The sequence below is a fragment of the Grampus griseus genome (genome assembly GCF_964374135.1).
Source record: "Grampus griseus genome assembly, chromosome: 7".
NCBI lineage: Eukaryota > Metazoa > Chordata > Mammalia > Artiodactyla > Delphinidae > Grampus > Grampus griseus.
The window spans coordinates 21,164,040-21,182,412 of NC_139001.1; the positions used below are offsets into that span (position 1 = coordinate 21,164,040).

General features: G+C 42.2%; 1 protein-coding gene across 1 annotated transcript in view; it reads right to left on the reverse strand.

Annotated features, from left to right (window-relative positions):
• The window catches only part of XRCC5 (X-ray repair cross complementing 5), a 98,084-nt gene that overhangs the window by 44,662 nt on the left and 35,049 nt on the right, over positions 1 to 18,373 (reverse strand). The window contains exon 14 of the mRNA XM_082658577.1: positions 7,376 to 7,572. Coding sequence (XP_082514703.1) covers positions 7,376 to 7,572 — 197 coding nt within the window. The remainder of the gene's footprint in view (positions 1 to 7,375; positions 7,573 to 18,373) is intronic.

Here is an 18,373-nt window from a genome sequence, read left to right on the forward strand (position 1 = left end):
ATGTGATGTTTTTATTCAAAAGCCTAACTTTCAAACAGTGAGGCTTGAAGAGGTTATCCTAAAAATAAAGCAAAGTAAGACCTAAGTTAGCTTATTCAATGATATTTCAATAATGAATCTCCTCTTACAGCCAGATGAAAGAACTAAAGTAATCATTACGGCCTTACAAACAAGAATTAAGTTTTATTACTTGATATCTTTCCCATTCACCACTTGCCTTCTTCCTTTTGAGAAGTAAACAAGAGATAAGGGGTGAGTCATTCAGAGCCCTTTCCTTCAAGGAGAATAAGAAATAAACACACAAAGCCTTGGTGCAAAAATGGAGGGAAAATGCACAAACCTGAGGCAGCATGAAATTCTATCAGAATTTGAGTTTTTTTTAAAAAAAAAAGTCACAGCCACTTCAGTTAACCTTTGCCGGTTCTTCCCAAGAGAAAGACAACATGGTACTGCTGAAGATTTGGAGGAAAAAGACCCAGATTCTAGTCTCAGTTTTGCCACTGGCTAGCCCTGGAATCTTACACCTTCTTGAAGGTATTGACTGTGTATTAATTTTTGTATGTCTAGAGTTTAGAGTCTAGTAAGTTACTGTTCTCTCTGATCTTCAGTTTGTTCCTCAGGAGAACACTACAACAAAAAGTACCATATCAACTATTCACCTATTCTCTTCCAAAAATACAAATTAACTTATATAGTGGTATTAAGAGGCATTAAACATACAAAGCACTATGCTAAGTTCCGTGAGAATACAAGGTTGAATCACATGAAGAATTTCTTAAACCCTCCCAGATAAGATTCTAGAGAAGGAAGAATAAGGAGACATATATACTAATTCGCCAGAACTGGGCAGGTAAAGGCAAGTCCAGAAAATAGCAGAAAGTAGTGAAAATTTAATATGTTTAATAATCTCAAGATTGAATCATTTAACAGGATTTAATTAGGAATTTTACATATATTAAACTCATAATGTCTATCTGAAGTGGGAAAGCACAATGACTCTCATCCCCAAATTATCTATGAGGGAGCTGAGCTCTGGAAGGTACACATTATCCATGCAAGGTCACAGCAGACACAGAAATGTTAACAGCTGCTGCATTTGGATGTTGGGACCCTGGATAATTTGTTGTTCTTTCTCCTCTTCTCCTTTTCGTTCATATATGAGTATAAATCTTTTTTTTTTTTTTTTTTGCGGTATGCAGGCCTCTCACTGCTGTGGACTATCCCGTTGAGTAGCACAGGCTCCGGATGCGCAGGCCCAGCGGCCATGGCTCACAGGCCCAGCCGCTCCGCAGCATGTGGGATCTTCCCGAACTGGGGCACGAACCCGTGTCCCCTGCATCGGCGGGCAGACTCTCAACCACTGCGCCACCAGGGAAGCCCGAGTATAAATCTTGTAATTCATTTATTTAGCCACACATTTACCTAATACTTACTATGTGTGGACCCCTAAATTAGGCTCTAGATTCTAAATATATAAAAGTTAATAATCATCACCTTCAAGAAGTTCAGCCAAATAAAAAAGATAAATATATAAACAGGCAATTAACAAAATATTGTGGTAAGCAACATATCCCTTTGAGAGGAAAGCAGGTAGCTGTGTTGGGCTGGGGCATGAAGTGCAGGCTGGGAAGTAGTGAGAGATGAGGATAGAAAATATCTAAATTGTAGACACAAACCGTGAGGAAAGAAAGTGGTTCTCCAGGTAGCTGGACAGACATTTCTCTTCCTTCTGCTTATCTGGGTTTTCTCATTTGTGTAACAGAATTTGGTCTTAAGCTGAAGGTAATGGAAAGCCATGAAAGCAAAGGTTTTCAATCAGGCATCCAAGGATGACATCAAGGAATTTGTGAACCACCTAAAACTATATGCAAAATTGATTATGTTAGGGCATTTTCCTGGGGAGAAGGTTCACAGTTTTTATCAGATTATCCAAAGGGTCCATCACACACAAACACACACAGATTAAGAATCACTGCATTAAAGAATTTTAAGCAAGGGAGTGATGTGACCAGATTTGTTTTTAAAAACATCACTCAGATAGCAGAATGCAGAATGGATGGGAAGGGGCTAAGACTGGAATTAGGGGAAGCAGTCAAGGGGTTATCTCAGTAAAGCAGGCTAACATGAAACCTACATAAAAGCAATGGCAGTGGGCAATGCTAGTAAGAACTAACTCACCATCGGTCACGAAGCCAAGCACACGAGTCAGCTATTGTTATTGTCCCTTTACAATTAAGCAAACCAAGGCTCAAAAGGGCCTGACCTTGTCTAAAGCACTCAGTAAGGGGTCCACAGCCAACTCTGGACTTTTAACCACTCTCCTAAACAGCCTCCTAAAAGGCAGGTATTTGTTATCACAACTTGGCACAGAGCAACTTGCCAATTTTAACCACTATTAAAAAGAAATATTTGAGGGACTTCCCTGGTGGCACAGTGGTTAAGCATCTGTCTGCCAATGCAGGGGACATGGGTTCAAGCCCTGGTCTGGGAAGATCCCACATGCCGCGGAGCAAATAAGCCTGCGTGCCACAACTACTGAGCCTACGCTCTAGAGCCCACGAGCTATAGCTACCGAGCCCATGAGCCACAGCTACTGAGCCTGCGCACCTGGAGCCCGTGCTCTGCAACAAGAGAAGCCACCGCAATGAGAAGCCTGCGTATCTCAACACAGCCAAAAATAAATAAATATATAAATGAAAAGAAAAAAAAAATTAAAAAGGAAATACTTGGGTTTTGATCCAAATCAATGCTATTAGCCACCGGACTAACCTGAAGCAAAAGGAGTGAACTTGAGGTAAATCTAATACAACTTGGTAAGCCAATTAGATGCGGGGAGTGAAGAAAAGGGATGACTCCCTGGAAATTAGGTGTCATTCACTGAAACAGAGAATCACAGCATGAAGAGGGGGTTGAAAGGAGTGTGGAAAGAGAAAGAAGGTGATGAAGTCACTTCTGGACATACTGAACTTGAGTTATCTGTAGACACTTAAGATCCAGTGGATAAGATGGAAGTATATTAGGATAGACAAGATTTTTAGTTATTTTTGGAGACCCATATGTGAAATATTGATAATAAAGGTCTTAGGATGTGCAGTCTGGCATAATCGTTGAGAGTGTAAGCTCTGGGGTCAAACTGCCTGCGTTTAAATCCATCTCCATCGCTTAACCAGCTGTGATACTGAGGAAGTTTCTTATCTCCTCTAAGCCTCAGTGTCCTCAGCTTTAAGATGAAGTGAATAAAAGAATCTACTTCATAAGATGGCCAAAAGGATGCAAACAGATAATACATACCTATGTCCAATAAATGTCAGCTCTTTCAGAGGAGGAGTCCTACAAAACATCAACATTTAAGGTTGGTGGGGAAAGAAAAGCAGCCCCCAGAGGAATCTGAGAGGGAGCCTGTCAAAGGTTTAGAGAGAAAAATCTGGAGAATCTGAAGTTAAGGAAGACATATGAGTTTCAAGAGGGAAAGGATAACTGACAATGTCATGTGCCACAAAGAGGTCAAGAAAGAAAAGGGGACTTCACTGGTGGCACAGTGGTTGCGAGTCCGCCTGCCGATGCAGGAGACACGGGTTCGTGCCCCGGTCTGGGAAGATCCCACATGCCGCGGAGCGGCTGGGCCCGTGAGCCATGGCCGCTGAGCCTGCGCGTCCGGAGCCTGTGCTCCACAACAGGAGAGGCCGCAACGGTGAGAGGCCCGCGTACCGCAAAAAAACAAAAAAAAAAAAACCAAAAAAAACGAAAGAAAAGGACTGCCACGCTTAAGTAAATCCAGCAGTTGGTGTCTTTTATTTTATTTTATTTTTTTTGCGGTACGCGGGCCTCTCACCGTTGCGGCCCCTCCCGCTGCTGAGCACAGGCTCCAGACGCGCAGGCTCAGCGGCCATGGCTCACGGGCCCAGCCGCTCCACGGCATGTGGGATCTTCCCGGACCGGGACACGAACCCGTGTCTCCTCCATCGGCAGGCGGACTCGCAACCACTGTGCCACCAGGGAAGCCCAGTTAGTGTCTTTTAGAAGACCAGTTTCAGGGCAGTGGTGGGGGCAGAAGGCCGAGCCAGTGAGTGCTAGGAAAAGAAGCAGTATAGGCTCTTCTGCTAATAAGCCTGGCTATGGAAGGAAAGATGATGATAACAGGTAGTAATTAGAGAGAGGAAACTGAGGGGATTACTTCATTTTCTTTTAGAGGAAAGAAATAAAATGTTAATGTGTGGAGGGAAAGGAGTTGGTACAGAGGGAGAAGCTGAAGATACAGAAGGAAGGAAGAAATTATCAGTGGACTGAGGTACCAGATGGGACAGAAATAGCATCCCAGGACATAGGTGAAAGGATTAACTTGGGACAGGATGAGGTACCCTCTTCCACTGAGGCAGGAAAAAAGGAAGTAAAGGCAGATGCCATACAGATATGTTTTTAGGTAAGATGGGCCAGAAAACTGAGACGTTCCCGCCTATTGGCCTCTGTTTTCTCTGTGAAATCACCATCATGATCGTCGCCACTGCCGTAGTTGTTGAAAATGTGCTAGGGACAGGACTAGGATTTTGTAAATCATCTCTTCACAAACACTATATTCTTACTATGTGTTCGGCACTGTGCCGTTCTAGGGTGACAACAGTGAACAGTGAACAGCATATATTACTCAACTAACCTGCAAGACAACTCTATGAGACAGATATTCCTATTATCCCTATTTACCCATGAGGAAACTGAGGCTTAGGGAGGATAAGCAACTTGCAACTAAGGTCACACTGCAGAGCAAGGGGACCAACTCACACTATCTTGACCCTGGAGTCTGAAGTCTTAGCCAGTAAAACCAGGTGAGGTTGGTCTCTGACAGTAAGTAGGGACTGGGGTCTTAGGGGACTTGAAAAAAGTAGAAAACTTTACACTATTTGCATATAGAGATAAAAAGAAATCAAGATCAAAAAAAAAAAAAAAGAAATCAAGATCACATATTAGTTCCATAGGCAGGATCAGACCTCAGATGTCCTTATTCTCATGTAAGTCCTGTCCAAGAGATGCTACTTTCATTGCAAGGGTGTCCAGCAACATTAAGGGAAGCAGTGCTTCTCTGTGATGAGGGTAATATTCAGTGCATTTTGGGAATGCAGTGTGAGACGGTGCTTTTACCCTCTTGAACTGAAGAAATCACTTCAACACTAGGGATTGAACAGGTTCAGCATGAATAGTAGATCTTCTCAAATATTCAGTGTTTTTATTGATGACAGTATTACTGCTCTGGGTTTTGACTATTGCCTTCCCTCCAAATAGTTTAAAGTCCTTTAATATCTGTGATTTTACTGTTATAATGTCTCTTACGATGAGCCTGTTTTTAGATGAAGGAACTCTCATAAAGGTAAAATTATTTAAACAAAATTAGATCAAGAGTGAAAAAGCTGGAATGAAAACTAGAGACTCCTAGCTCAGAGGTCTTTCCTTGGCCTCTGACACTTCCTGAACAGACATGTGCCCCTCCCCCCCCATCTCAGCCCCTCATCTGTATACTGGAAGTATGTACCCTGGATACGGGGATGCTGAATATACACAAAAACATAGCTGGTTGTTAGCAATCCTTCTTTCCCTTAGGGAGACCACCTGTAAAGCTGATTGGAGCCTTATCACAAAAATTGAGTGGCTGTAAGAACCCTGCAGAAGGACTCAGTCATTCTTGAATATAGGAGGTGCTCAATAAATATTTGTTAAATGTGTCATTTCTGCAGTTCTTAAAAACTAAGACTTCTGAGAAGTCAGAGTAGAGAATTGGGGTGTGCGTAGGTGTGTGTGCGCAAGATTATTCTCCGGTCCCCCACAGCTAATTTGGCTGTGTGGCAAAACAAACCCATTATGGGGGCAGAGAACAAGAAGCCTGGCAGGCTCAAGCTTCCTGAAAGTGAGAGATGGGAAGAGGGGCTGAAGGTGTAATCACAGCAGGGATCAAATCACAGAACAGCCTTCTGGGTCTAGCTGGTATGTTTTTTTTTAACCAGCTAATTTACAGTTTAATCAACAGGAGGAGGAGAAAATGGCCCACTTCTTTCCCACAATACCAGAAGATAATCAAGATCATGAACTGGAGCTTTAATACACAGAGAGGAACAGCCATATGACTGCAGAAGAGACTAAGGCAAGGCTGTCATGGGAAGAAAAGGACTCAGAATTTTACTGAACTGTTCTAAGATACGAATCCAGAGGGATCTAGGTAGATGAGGAAAGCAGAAGTAGATTTTTAGTGACAGTCTTCCTATGTAGAAGAAGGCATGACAGACTAAAAAGAAACATAAAAGCCTCCAGGATGTGTTAGAAATGCACATGAGAGAATCTTTCAATCCCATGATTGGTTTTTTTTTCTTTTCCCCCCAATTCTGACAAAGTTTAGGGTATTAACCTCTAAAAAGCCACCGAAAATGCAAACCTGTCTTTTCAACTTGGCAGATAATTCACTAAATTAACAATTTACAGAACCCTGTAAATTGAAGGTTTCTGGAAATTACTCAATACTGGTCCAATGGGGTATTTACAAATACAAGCTTTACTTTGTCAATGCAGACACAGCCGTGGGAAGGAAATCAAAGAAAAAGGAAAAAAACTGTGATCTAAAACTGGATCTTGGAATGCAACCTAAAGAAATGAGTAGATCCTTTTGATTTGGGAGGAAAAGTCACCAATAATAAAACCAAAACCTGGTAAAATCAATGTCACACACCCAAATAATTCTGGATAAGAACAGCTTCTTAAGGTTTGTTTTTGTTCTGCTTTGAATGGAAACTGATATAATTCTAAACAGACTTGATGTGGGGAAAAAACACTTAATAGCTACCTGAGAGCTTGATCTAAGGATATGAAAACCATTTTACAATCCTTAAACTACACCTCACTAATGGTATATCCAAGCACATCAACACAGTAACAGCACAACGAGGGCCAGGTTTTTCATTCTCCTTCCCATTTTCCCTCCCAAAATCTCACCGATATTCTCCTGACACCTTACCTCCAAAACGAAAAACCTTACGACTTTTACCCCTCTTCTCTCATCCTCAGCCCTTTACTTTAAAAATGTTAAAATTCAGTCTTAGATATTCAAAGATTGTTTGTCTTCCTATATATATAATTCATCAAGAATCTGATGCTGATCAAAAAGTCAACAACCCCAAAGGTAGCTCTAATTTCTAGGTGCACAAGGATAAAATATATCTACAGTGGACAGATGTGAGAAACCAGGATTTCCAATGCAAGGCTCAAATAGTAAAAGGTTTCTTCCTCCCACCTTTGTGATTCCACAAACCCAGGTTGCAACCCTTAATGCCACAGCCCCTCTAAGACCACAACCAATCTTTGTGTTCCAGCGTCACACATAGTTCCATCGAGTACTCACTTATCTGGGAAAATGTCCTGAGCAGTCACTTGGTCCTTTTTCTTGAGGACTTCAGTCAGAGGGAAAAGGGTCTTTATTTTAGAGACAGGAACCTGACATTTAGCTGTCACCTCAGTGGGGGGATCCAGCATATTCAAAACGTGTTGCTGAATTGGGGGCAGAGGCTCCTGGGGGTGTAAAGCTCTGTGCAGCAGACACTGTGGAAAAGGCATAAGGATTTTAAAATGCAGATGTAGACATCACACACAGCTTCATTACACTCTTCTGATCACGGATCCTCATTCTTTAATTTGGGAGGGTTATGGGATTCCTACCATATGTAAAAGACAGCAAAGACGGTGGACCCAGAACCGCCTTGGTTAGCAGGACGTTGGTAATGTCTAAAAGCAACTGTAAAACAGATCTAAGCCTAGCAGCACCGTCAGCTGAAGCCCTCCTGGAAAGGAGCCTCATCTCATAAAAAGAGGCCACTGCTCTGACTACCTGGAGGATATACGAGGTTCCCTGAGATGCAATTCCAAAAGCCTCTGACAATCTGCGATGATAACTTTTTGGTTATAATCCTTTAACCTCCCTTCAGCATGCTGTGCTTTCTCCCTTGCACAACCTTAGAAGACAACCTAAGGTGGATGAATCAGATGCTAAAGGGGAGGTGCCCATGCTCAGTGAGTCCCAGGATGAACACTGTGGAAGAGATGAGACTACTGGTCTGTCCCAAAACTCCCCCGAGTGCCGAGCTTGGGCTATTCTCCACCCATCTACTCACTTCTGTCCATCTCCACTATACCACTCTTGTCCAGGCACCATCACCTCTCATGTGGGCTACCACAATCCCCTCCTAACTGGTTTCCCTGCATCCATTTTCACGGCTCTACTGTAGCTCAAGTCATCTTAACACAAGTTCCTTTCCATATCCTGAAGTCAACCCTAACACAGCCCCTGCATGCCTCCCTCCTCCTTGCTCACCCCAGCCGCCCCGTTAGACTGGTTTCCTCCTGCTTCACGCACATGCCAGCTCACTCCAGACTTTGGGTCCTGTGCTTAACGCTCCCTCAGCCTCTTCTGCCTTCCCTTACATCTCAACAGAGCTGGCCCTTTTTAAAATCATTCTGTTCTTTGCTAAATTATCATCTCTTCTGAGAGGATTTCCCTGACACCGTATGAAGGAGCCCTTTACCCCCGTGTTACCACCCTGTCATTCTCTATCATTAAACTTGTCTTATATTTCTTATAGTATTTATCATTATCTAAAACTATCTCATCAATTTTTTAGTTTATCTGTTTGTTACCTCCACTTACCCCTTGAAAGTAGAGATCTTGTTTGTCTTGTCTACTGCTGAATTCCAAGTACTGAAAAGAGCACCCCACACATGATAAGCACCTAAAAGGTACTGGCTGAGTGAATAAAGCGCTCTTTCTCAGAACTCTACAGAAGAGGTGACAGAGGTGTCAGGAAGCAGCACCAGGAGTGGGGCCAAGATCAAGGCCAGGGCAGGTTCTCCGCTGCTCACACAGGTGGCGATCCGGACCGCAAGCCACTCCCATTCAATCACTGATACTGCTTTCAGACTACCAGGCCTTGGCAGTAGTGTTATCTGCCCAGAAAAATAAGTATTCTAAAAGGAGTGCAGGAATGTAATAAAAAAATGAGATAACCGTTAAGAAAAAAAGAAAAAAAATGAAACTCTCAATTCATTGATGTTTTACTCCTCTTGCTAGCAGATAATTCCAAAATTAGGTTGGAGAACAAGGCTCCTATTCCCACCTTTGAACAATTTATATGTTAGTAATTGGAAAGAAAAAAATGGAGCTGAATAGCTCCTGCGATTTTAAAATTACTGTTTCATATCACAAGGTATATGATTTAAACTACTCCATGGATTGTTTTCGTACCCTGTAAAAATGGAAGCTAGACTTTTCGGTTCTAAAAAAATAAAGATACTTGGGCTTAAACAGTAAATGTCATCAAAGAGTCAATGTTCTACAAATTCAGAAAACCCTGAGGTACGTATTAAATAGCAATTTCCTCTAGAAATTTCATGTTCTGCTCCCAATTTCAAGAGACCAACCCCAAGCCTTCCTTCTCCTAGTAAATTCATTGTTTCAGAGCCTGACTCCTGCTTTCTTTTTTTTTGACTCCTGCTTTCTTTTCCCTAATTATTCTACTTACCTGGAGCATCAATGACATTAGGCCTGTTTAATGAAAAGCAAAAGGCGAAACCACAAAGATCCCAAACCTGTGAATCTACCCCAACCTTCTAATACATAATTCGCAATTCACAGCACTCACCTTCAGGTCAGTTATTAAAATACCAAAAACAGGACTTCCCTGGTGGCGCAGTGGTTAAGAATCCACCTGCCAGTGCATGGGACATGGGTTCGAGCCCTGGTCTGGGAAGATCCCACATGCCATGGAGCAACTAAGCCCGTGCGCCACAACTACTAAGCCCACATGCCACAACTACTGAAGCCTGTGCGCCTAGAGCCTGTGCTCCACAACAAGAGAAGGCACCGCAATGAGAAGCCAGCGCACCGCAACGAACAGTAGCCCCTGCTCGCCGCAACTAGAGAAAGCGTGCATGCAGCAACGAAGACCCCAATGCAGCCAAAAATAAATAAATAAATAAATTTATTAAAAAAAATAATAAAATACCAAAAACAGCTTACAAAGCCCTAAAGACGTAAGCAGAAATCCAACACCCAACATAGCAGACTACCTCGCAAATACTCTGGAAGATTCTATCTGTGATATCCAAGTGACATTTTTGGGAAAAGAATTCTGAATTCCAGGCAATTCTTTCAAATAGTGTCATCACCCATAAGTCAGTAATAAGGGACCCACAAGAGATGTTCTAAAGCATCATCCTCTCATATTTTCTTAAAGGTCACATTTTAGATAAAGCTAAGTAGGATAAAAATTCAATCAAAAAAATTCCAATTCATTTAAAAAAAAAGGTTATGAGAAAGTGACACTTTTTAGTAGCTGAGAAGCTGAGATCTCAGTCCTCAAACTACTTAATTTCTCCTTTAAGCAACTGTTTTCCTTGATGTGATTTTTACAATTTGAAAAAGACTAGAGGAAAAACTGCAGGCCACTGGTGGCTAGCTTGTAAGTTACTAATATGTTGATTTCAGCAACCCAGTATCAATTATTTAAAAGGCAGTATTAACTGTACACTTGACAAAAGACATATTTTTCAGTATTTCTTTCCAAAATTAGAATTAAATTAACATCTTGCCAACAAGTTGATTACTAACCTCTCCCTCCTTCTGCCCCCTACTCCCAGCTCATTTACTCTTAGTTATAGCTATTTTAAAAGGAAAAAAAAAGTCTTCCTGGGTCCTACATCCTCCTGTAGCTTCCTGGATCCTCTCTCTCTCTCTTCCCTTCATCAGTAAAGGTTTCTCCTACAGGTACTGTAATCTGGCTAACGCCCCATCACTCTACTCCCACTGGGCCCTCAAAGTCATCAGAGACTTCACTACAAACCCTAAAGGCCCTTTGCCAGGCTCAGCTCTCTTCACCACTGTGCAACGTCTGATTTGTGATTCTTTCCTTTCCAACACTCTTCTAGTTCTTTCTGTCTCTCTGACCTTTTGGGGAGGGTGGAGGTAGGAACACTGTTTCATTTCTGGCAGCTTTTCTGTCTATCCCTAATTGTCCAATCATGGTGGTGTTCAGGACTTCATTCTCCCTCCTTCTCACTCAACAGACTCTCTCAGGTGACCTCATTCACTTCTGTTTCTACCTAAATGAGGAGGACTCTCAAATCTATACATTTAGTCCTGAACGCTCTCCTGGGCTCTGCACCCCTATTTCCAACTTCCCACTGAGTGTCTGTACTGGGACAGCCAACAGATAACTCAAATTTAACACTTGCAAGAATACATGAATTACCTTTTCTGTCTGTTCATTCTATATTCCTTATCATAATTAATGGTGATGTCATCCTTCCTGTCATCCAAGCTAGGATCCTGTTATCTTCAATTCCTATTTCTCATCAACCACCATCCAATCCCTTAAGTCCTATCTACTCTACCTTCTAAATTTTCTCCTCTCCACTCTCCGTCACTGCTTTAATTCAAGTCTTCCTGGGGGCCACTGCAGGTTTCCTAACTGGTCTCTAGTCCATTCCCCATGCCACCATCAGACCTATTTTCTAAAAATCATGTCACCCGCCTGCTGACAAAATCCTTTAGTGATTACCCACTGCCTACAGGATAAAATAAAAACTACTGGCTCTTCGTGACCTGTCTGCTACCTGCTACCTTTTCCACCATTTTCCCATAGAGCCTATTCTCCAGCCAAATGGAACTATTTGTGGATCCCTAAATACATCACACTTCTTTCTGTTTTCTTGCTTTTGCATGTGCTACTTCTTTTGCCTGGCATGCCCACAGCACATCACACACTGCCTTTATTCCTAAATGAAATCTTCCTGAAGTCACTCACCTGCAAGAATCTCTCTTTCCTCTTATTCCCACAGTATTGTGTACCCACCACTATTGTGCCTATTGGTTTTCTCTCTCTCTTCTCCTCTCACTCCTCTGGAGGGGTCTTTTCAGGTAATGAGCTCATAGTATCACCAGCACGTGATACATTGTTAGTACTCAATAAATATTTGTTTTAGAAAAAGTGAATTCAATTTATACATACCCTAGCAATGATACTTCTTTATACAGACAGGCCATGTTAACAACTCTCCGAGGGGGACCTCCAAGACGGCGGAGGAGTAAGACGCGGAGATCACCTTCCTCCCCACAAATACATCAGAAATACAACTACATGTGGAACAGCTCCTACAGAACACCTACTGAACGCTGGCAGAAGACCTCAGACCTCCCAAAAGGCAAGAAACTCCCCACGTACCTGGGTAGGGCAAAAGAAAAAACAGACACAAAAGAATAGGGATGGGACCTGCACCTCAGGGAGGGAGCTGTGAAGGAGGAAAAGTTTCCACACACTAGGAAGCCCCTTCACTGGCAGAGACGGGGGGTGGTGGGGGGAAGCTTCGGAGCCACGGAGGAGAGCGCAGCAACAGGGGTGCAGAGGGCAAAGTGGGGAGATTCCCGCACAGAGGATCGGTGCCGACCAGCACTCACCAGCCCGAGAGCCTTGTCTGCTCACCCGCCGTGATGGGCGGGGGCTGGGAGCTGAGGCTCCGGCTTCGGAGGTCAGATCCCAGGGAGAGGACTGGGGTTGGTGGCATGGACACAGCCTGAAGGGGGCTGGTGCGCCACAGCTAGCCGGGTGGGAGTCTGGGAAAAAGTCTGCACGTGCCGGAGAGGCAAGAAACTGTTGTTTTGTGGTGCGCGAGGAGAGGGGATTCCTTCCCCGTCTGCCGACAGAAGGCAGAGCACTGCCTAAACGAGCTCCAAAGAAGGCCGTGAGCCGCGGCTATCAGCTCAGACCCCAGAGATGGGCATGAAACACTAACACTGCTGCTGCAGCCACCAAGAATCCCGTGTGCAAGCACAGGTCACTGTCCACACCCCCAACCCCCCAGGAGCCTGTGCAGCCCACCATTGCCAGGGTCCTGTGATCTAGGGACAACTTACCCGGGAGAACAGATGGCGTGCCTCAGGCTGGTGCAATGTCACACTGGCCCTCGCCGCCGCAGGCTCGCCCCGCATTCCAGTTATAACTACCGTACCCCTCCCTCTCCCCAGCATGAGTGAACCAGAGGCCCCTAATCAGCCGCTGCTTTAACACCATCCTGTCTGGATGGGAAAAGATGCCTGAAGGCGACCTACACACAGAGGCACGGCCAAATCCAAAGCTGAACCCCAGGAGCTGTGCGAACAAAGAAGAGAAAGGGAAATCTCTCCCAGCAGCCTCAGGAGCAGCGGATTAAATCTCCACAGTCAACTTGAGGTATGCTGCATCTGTGGAATACTTGAATAGACAACGAATGATCCCAAATTGAGGAGGTGGACTTTGGGAGCAACTGCAGACTTGGGTTTGCTGTCTGCAACTGATTTGTTTCTGATTTTTATGTTTACCTTAGTTTAGTTTTTAGCACTTGTTATCACTGGTGGATTTGTTTATTGGTTTGGTTGCTCTCTTTCTTTATTTAAATTATTTTATATTAGTTTAATAATTTAAAAAATTTTATTGACTGACTGACTGATTTTCCCTTCTTTTTTTCTCCCTTGTCTTCTGAGCCGTGTGGCTGACAGGGTCTTGGTGCTCCGGTCTGGTGTCAGGCCTGAGCCTCTGAGGTGGGAGAGCTGAGTTCAGGACACTGGACCACCAGAGACCTCCCAGCCCCATGTAATTATCAATCGGCCAGAGCTCTCCCAGAGATCTCCGTCTCATTGCTAAGACCCCGCTCCACCCAGTGGCCAGCAAATTCCAGCGCTGGACGCCCCACACCAAACAACTAGTAAGACAGGAAAACAACCTCACCCATTAGCAGAGAGGCTGCCTAAAATCATACTAAGTTCACAGACACCCCAAAACACACCACCAGACGCAGCCCTGCCCACCAGAAACACAAGATCCAGCCCCACCCAACAGAACACAGGCACCAATTCCCTCCACCAGGAAGCCTACCCAAGCCACTGAACCAAGCTTACCCACTGGGGGCAGACACCAAAAACAATGGGAACTACAAACCTGCAGCCTGTGAAAAGGAGCCCCCAAACACAGTAAGTTAAACAAAATGAAAAGACACAGAAATAAACAGCAGATGAAGAAGCAAGGTAAAAACCCACCAGACCAAACAAATGAAGAGGAAATAGGCAGTCTACCAGAAAAAGAATTCAGAGTAATGATAGTAAACATGATCCAAATGCTTGGAAATAGAATGAAGAAAATACAAGAAACGTTTCACATGGACCCAGAAGAAAAACAATGATGAACAACACAATAAAGAAAATTAAAAATTCTCTAGAAGGAGTCAATAGCAGAATAACTGAGGCAGAAGAACGGATAAGTGACCTGGAAGATAAAATAGTGGAAATAACTACTGCAGAGCAGAATAAAGAAAAAAAAAATGAAAAGAATTCAGGACAGTCCCAGACACCTCCGGGACAACATAAAATGCACCAACATTTGAATTATAGTGGTCTCAGGAGAAGAAGAGAAAAAGAAAGGGTCTGAGAAACTATTTGAAGAGATGATAGTTGAAAACTTCCCTAACATGGGAGGGGAAATAGTCAATCAAGTCCAGGAAGCACAGAGAGTCCCATACAGGATAAATCCAAGGAGAAACATGCCAAGACACATACTAATCAAACTATCAAAAGTTAAATACAAAGAAAAAATATTAAAAGCAGCAGGGAAAAGCAACAAATAACATACAAGGGAATCCCCATAAGGTTAAGAGCTGATCTTCCAGCAGAAACTCTGCAAGCCACAAGGGAGTGGAAGGACATATTTAAAGTGATGAAAGGGAAAAACCTACAATGAAGATTACTCTACCCAGCAAGGATCTCATTCAGATGTGATGGAAAAATTAAAACCTTTACAGACAAGCAAAAGCTAAGAGAATTCAGCATAACCAAACCAGCTTTACAACAAATGCTAAAGGAACTTCTCTAGGCAGGAAACACAAGAGAAGGAAAAGACCTACAAAAACAAACCCCAAACAATTAAGAAATGGTAACAGGAACATACATATCGATAATTACCTTAAATGTAAATGGATTAAATGCTCCAACCAAAAGACACAGACGGTCAATGGATACAAAAACAAGATCCATATACATACTGTCTACAAGAGACCCACTTCAGACCTAGGGACACATACAGACTGAAAGTGAAGGGATGGAAAAAGATATTCCATGCAAATGGAAATCAAAAGAAAGCTGGAGCAGCAATTCTCATATCAGACAAAACAGACTTTAAAACAAAGACTATTACAAGAGACAAAGAACACCACATAATGATCAAGGGATAAATCCAAGAAGAAGATATAACAATTGTAAATATTTATGCACCCAACACAGGAGCACCTTAATACATAAGGCAAATGCTAACAGCCATAAAAGGAGAAATCAACAGTAACACAATAACACTGGGGGACTTTAATACCCCACTTTCACCAATGGACAGATCATCAAAAATGAAAATAAATAGGGAAACACAAGCTTTAAATGACACATTAAACAAGAGGGACTTAACTGATGTTTATAGGACATTCCATCCAAAAACAACAGAATACGCTTTCTTCTCAAGTGCTCATGGAACATTCTCCAGGACAGATCATACGTTGGGTAAAAAATCAAGCCTTGGTAAATTTAAGAAAATTGAAATCGTATCAAGTATCTTTTCCGACCACACTGCTATGAGACTAGACATAAATTACAGGAAAAAAACCCTGTAAAACATACAAACACATGGAGGCTAAACAATACACTACTAAATAACCAAGAGATCACTGAAGAAATCAAAGAGGAAATCAAGACATACCTAGAAACAAATGACAATGAAAACACAATGACCCAAAACCTATGGGATGCAGCAAAAGCAGTTCTAAGAGGGAAGTTTATAGCAATACAATCCTACCTCAAAAAATAAGAAACATCTCAAACAACCTAATGCTACACCTAAAGTAATTAGAGAAAGAACAAAAAAACCCTAAGAGTTAGCAGAAGGAAAGAAATCATAAAGATCAGATCAGAAATAAATGAACAAGAAATGAAGGTAATGATAGCAAAGATCAATAAAACTAAAAGCTGGTTCTTCGAGAAGACAAACAAAATTGATAAACCATTAGCCAGACTCACCAAGAAAAACGGGGAGAAGACTCAAATCAACAGAATTAGAAATGAAGAAGTAACAACTGACACTGCAGAAATACAAAGGATCATGAGATTACTACAAGCAACTATATGCCAATAAAACGGACAACCTGGAAGAAATGGACAAAATCTTAGAAAAGTACAACCTTCCGAGACTGAACCAGGAAGAAACAGAAAATATAAACAGACCAATCACAAGCACTGCAATTGAAACTGTGATTAAAAATCTTCCAACAAACAAAAGCCCAGGACCAGATGGCTTCACAGGAGAATTCTATCAAACATATAGAGAAGAGCTAACACCTATTCTTCTCAAACTCTTCCAAAATATACCAGAGGGAGGAACACTCCCAAACTCATCCTACAAGGTCACCATCACCCTGATACCAAAACCAGACAAAGATGTCACAAAAGAAAACTACAGGCCAATATCACTGATGAACACATGTAAAAATTCTCAACAAAATACTAGCAAACAGAATCCAACAGCACATTAAAAGGATCATCCACCATGATCAAGTGGGGTTTATCCCAGGAATGCAAGGATTCTTCAGTATATGCAAATAAATCAATGTGATACACCATATTAACAAATTGAAGGAGAAAAACCATATGATCATCTCAATAGATGCAGAAAAAGCTTTCGACAAAATTCAACACCCATTTATGATAAAATCTCCAGAAAGTAGGTATAGAGGGAAACTACCTCAACGTAATAAAGGCCATATATGACAAACCCACAGCCAACATCATATTCAGTGGTGAAAAACTGAAACCATTTCCTCTAAGATCAGGAACAAGACAAGGTTGCCCACTCTCACCACTATTATTTAACATAGTTTTGGAAGTTTTAGCCACATCAATCAGAGAAGAAAAAGAAATAAAAGGAATCCAAATTGGAAAACAAGAAGTAAAACTGTCACTGTTTGCAGATGACATGATACTATACATAGAGAATCCTAAAGATGCTACCAGAAAACTATTAGAGCTAATCAATGAATTTGTTAAAGTGGAAGGATACAAAATCAATGCACAGAAATCTCTTGCATTCTCATACACTAATAATGAAAAATCAGAAAGAGAAATTAAGGAAACAATCCCATTTACCACTGCAACAAAAAGAATAAAATACCTAGGAATAAACCTACCTAAGGAGACAAAAGACCTGTATGCAAAAAACTATAAGACACTGATGAAAGAAATTAAAGATGATACAAACATCTTCCCTGCCAGGAGGCAGAACATTAGACCTTCCCACTCTGAGCCTACGCAGGACAAAACCTCAATAAACTGGACTGTACATGCAAAGGCAACTTGTGTTAATAAAAATTCTCTTAATTAAGAAAATGCCATTTGTTGTTTTCAAGTACTTAGAACAACAGAAACCAGTGTCAATAGAGGGTGTGGACTGTTTTAATGAAAAAGCAAAAAAAAGTTTAATGAGCACTCTGTATGCAAATAAATTTTGCTAAAGTTTTTTTTTTTTTTGCGGTACGTGGGCCTCTCACTGTTGTGGCCTCTCCCATTGCGGAGCACAGGCTCCGGACGCACAGGCTCAGTGGCCATGGCTCACGGGCCCAGCCGCTCCGTGGCATGTGGGATCCTCCCGGACCGGGGCACGAACCCGTGTCCCCTGCATTGGCAGGCGGACTCTCAACCACTGCATCATGAGGGAAGCCTGCTAAAGTTTTTAAAGAGAAAAAAAAAAGACAATACAAACAGATGGAGAGATATACCATGTTCTTGGATTGGAAGAATCAATATTGTGAAAATGACTATACTCCCCAAAGCAATCTACAGATTCAGTGTCCCTATCAAACTACCAATGGCATTTTTCACAGAATTAGAACAAAAAAATTCACAATTTGTATGGAAACACAAAAGACCCCGAATAGCCAAAGCAATCTTGAGAAAGAAAAACAGAGCTGGAGGAATCAGGCTCCAGGACTTCAGACTATATTGCCAAGCTACAGTAATCAAGACAGTATGGTACTGGCACAAAAACAGAAATATAGATGAATGAAACAGGATAAAAAGCCCAGAGATAAACCCACACAAATATGGTCACCTTATCTTTGATAAAGGAGGCAAGAATATACAATGGAGAAAAGACAGCCTCTTCAGTCAGTGGTGCTGGGAAAACTGGACAGCTACATGTCAAAGAATGAAATTAGAACACTCCCTAATGCCATACACAAAAATAAACTCAAAATGGATTAAAGAACTAAATGTAAGGCCAGACACTGTAAG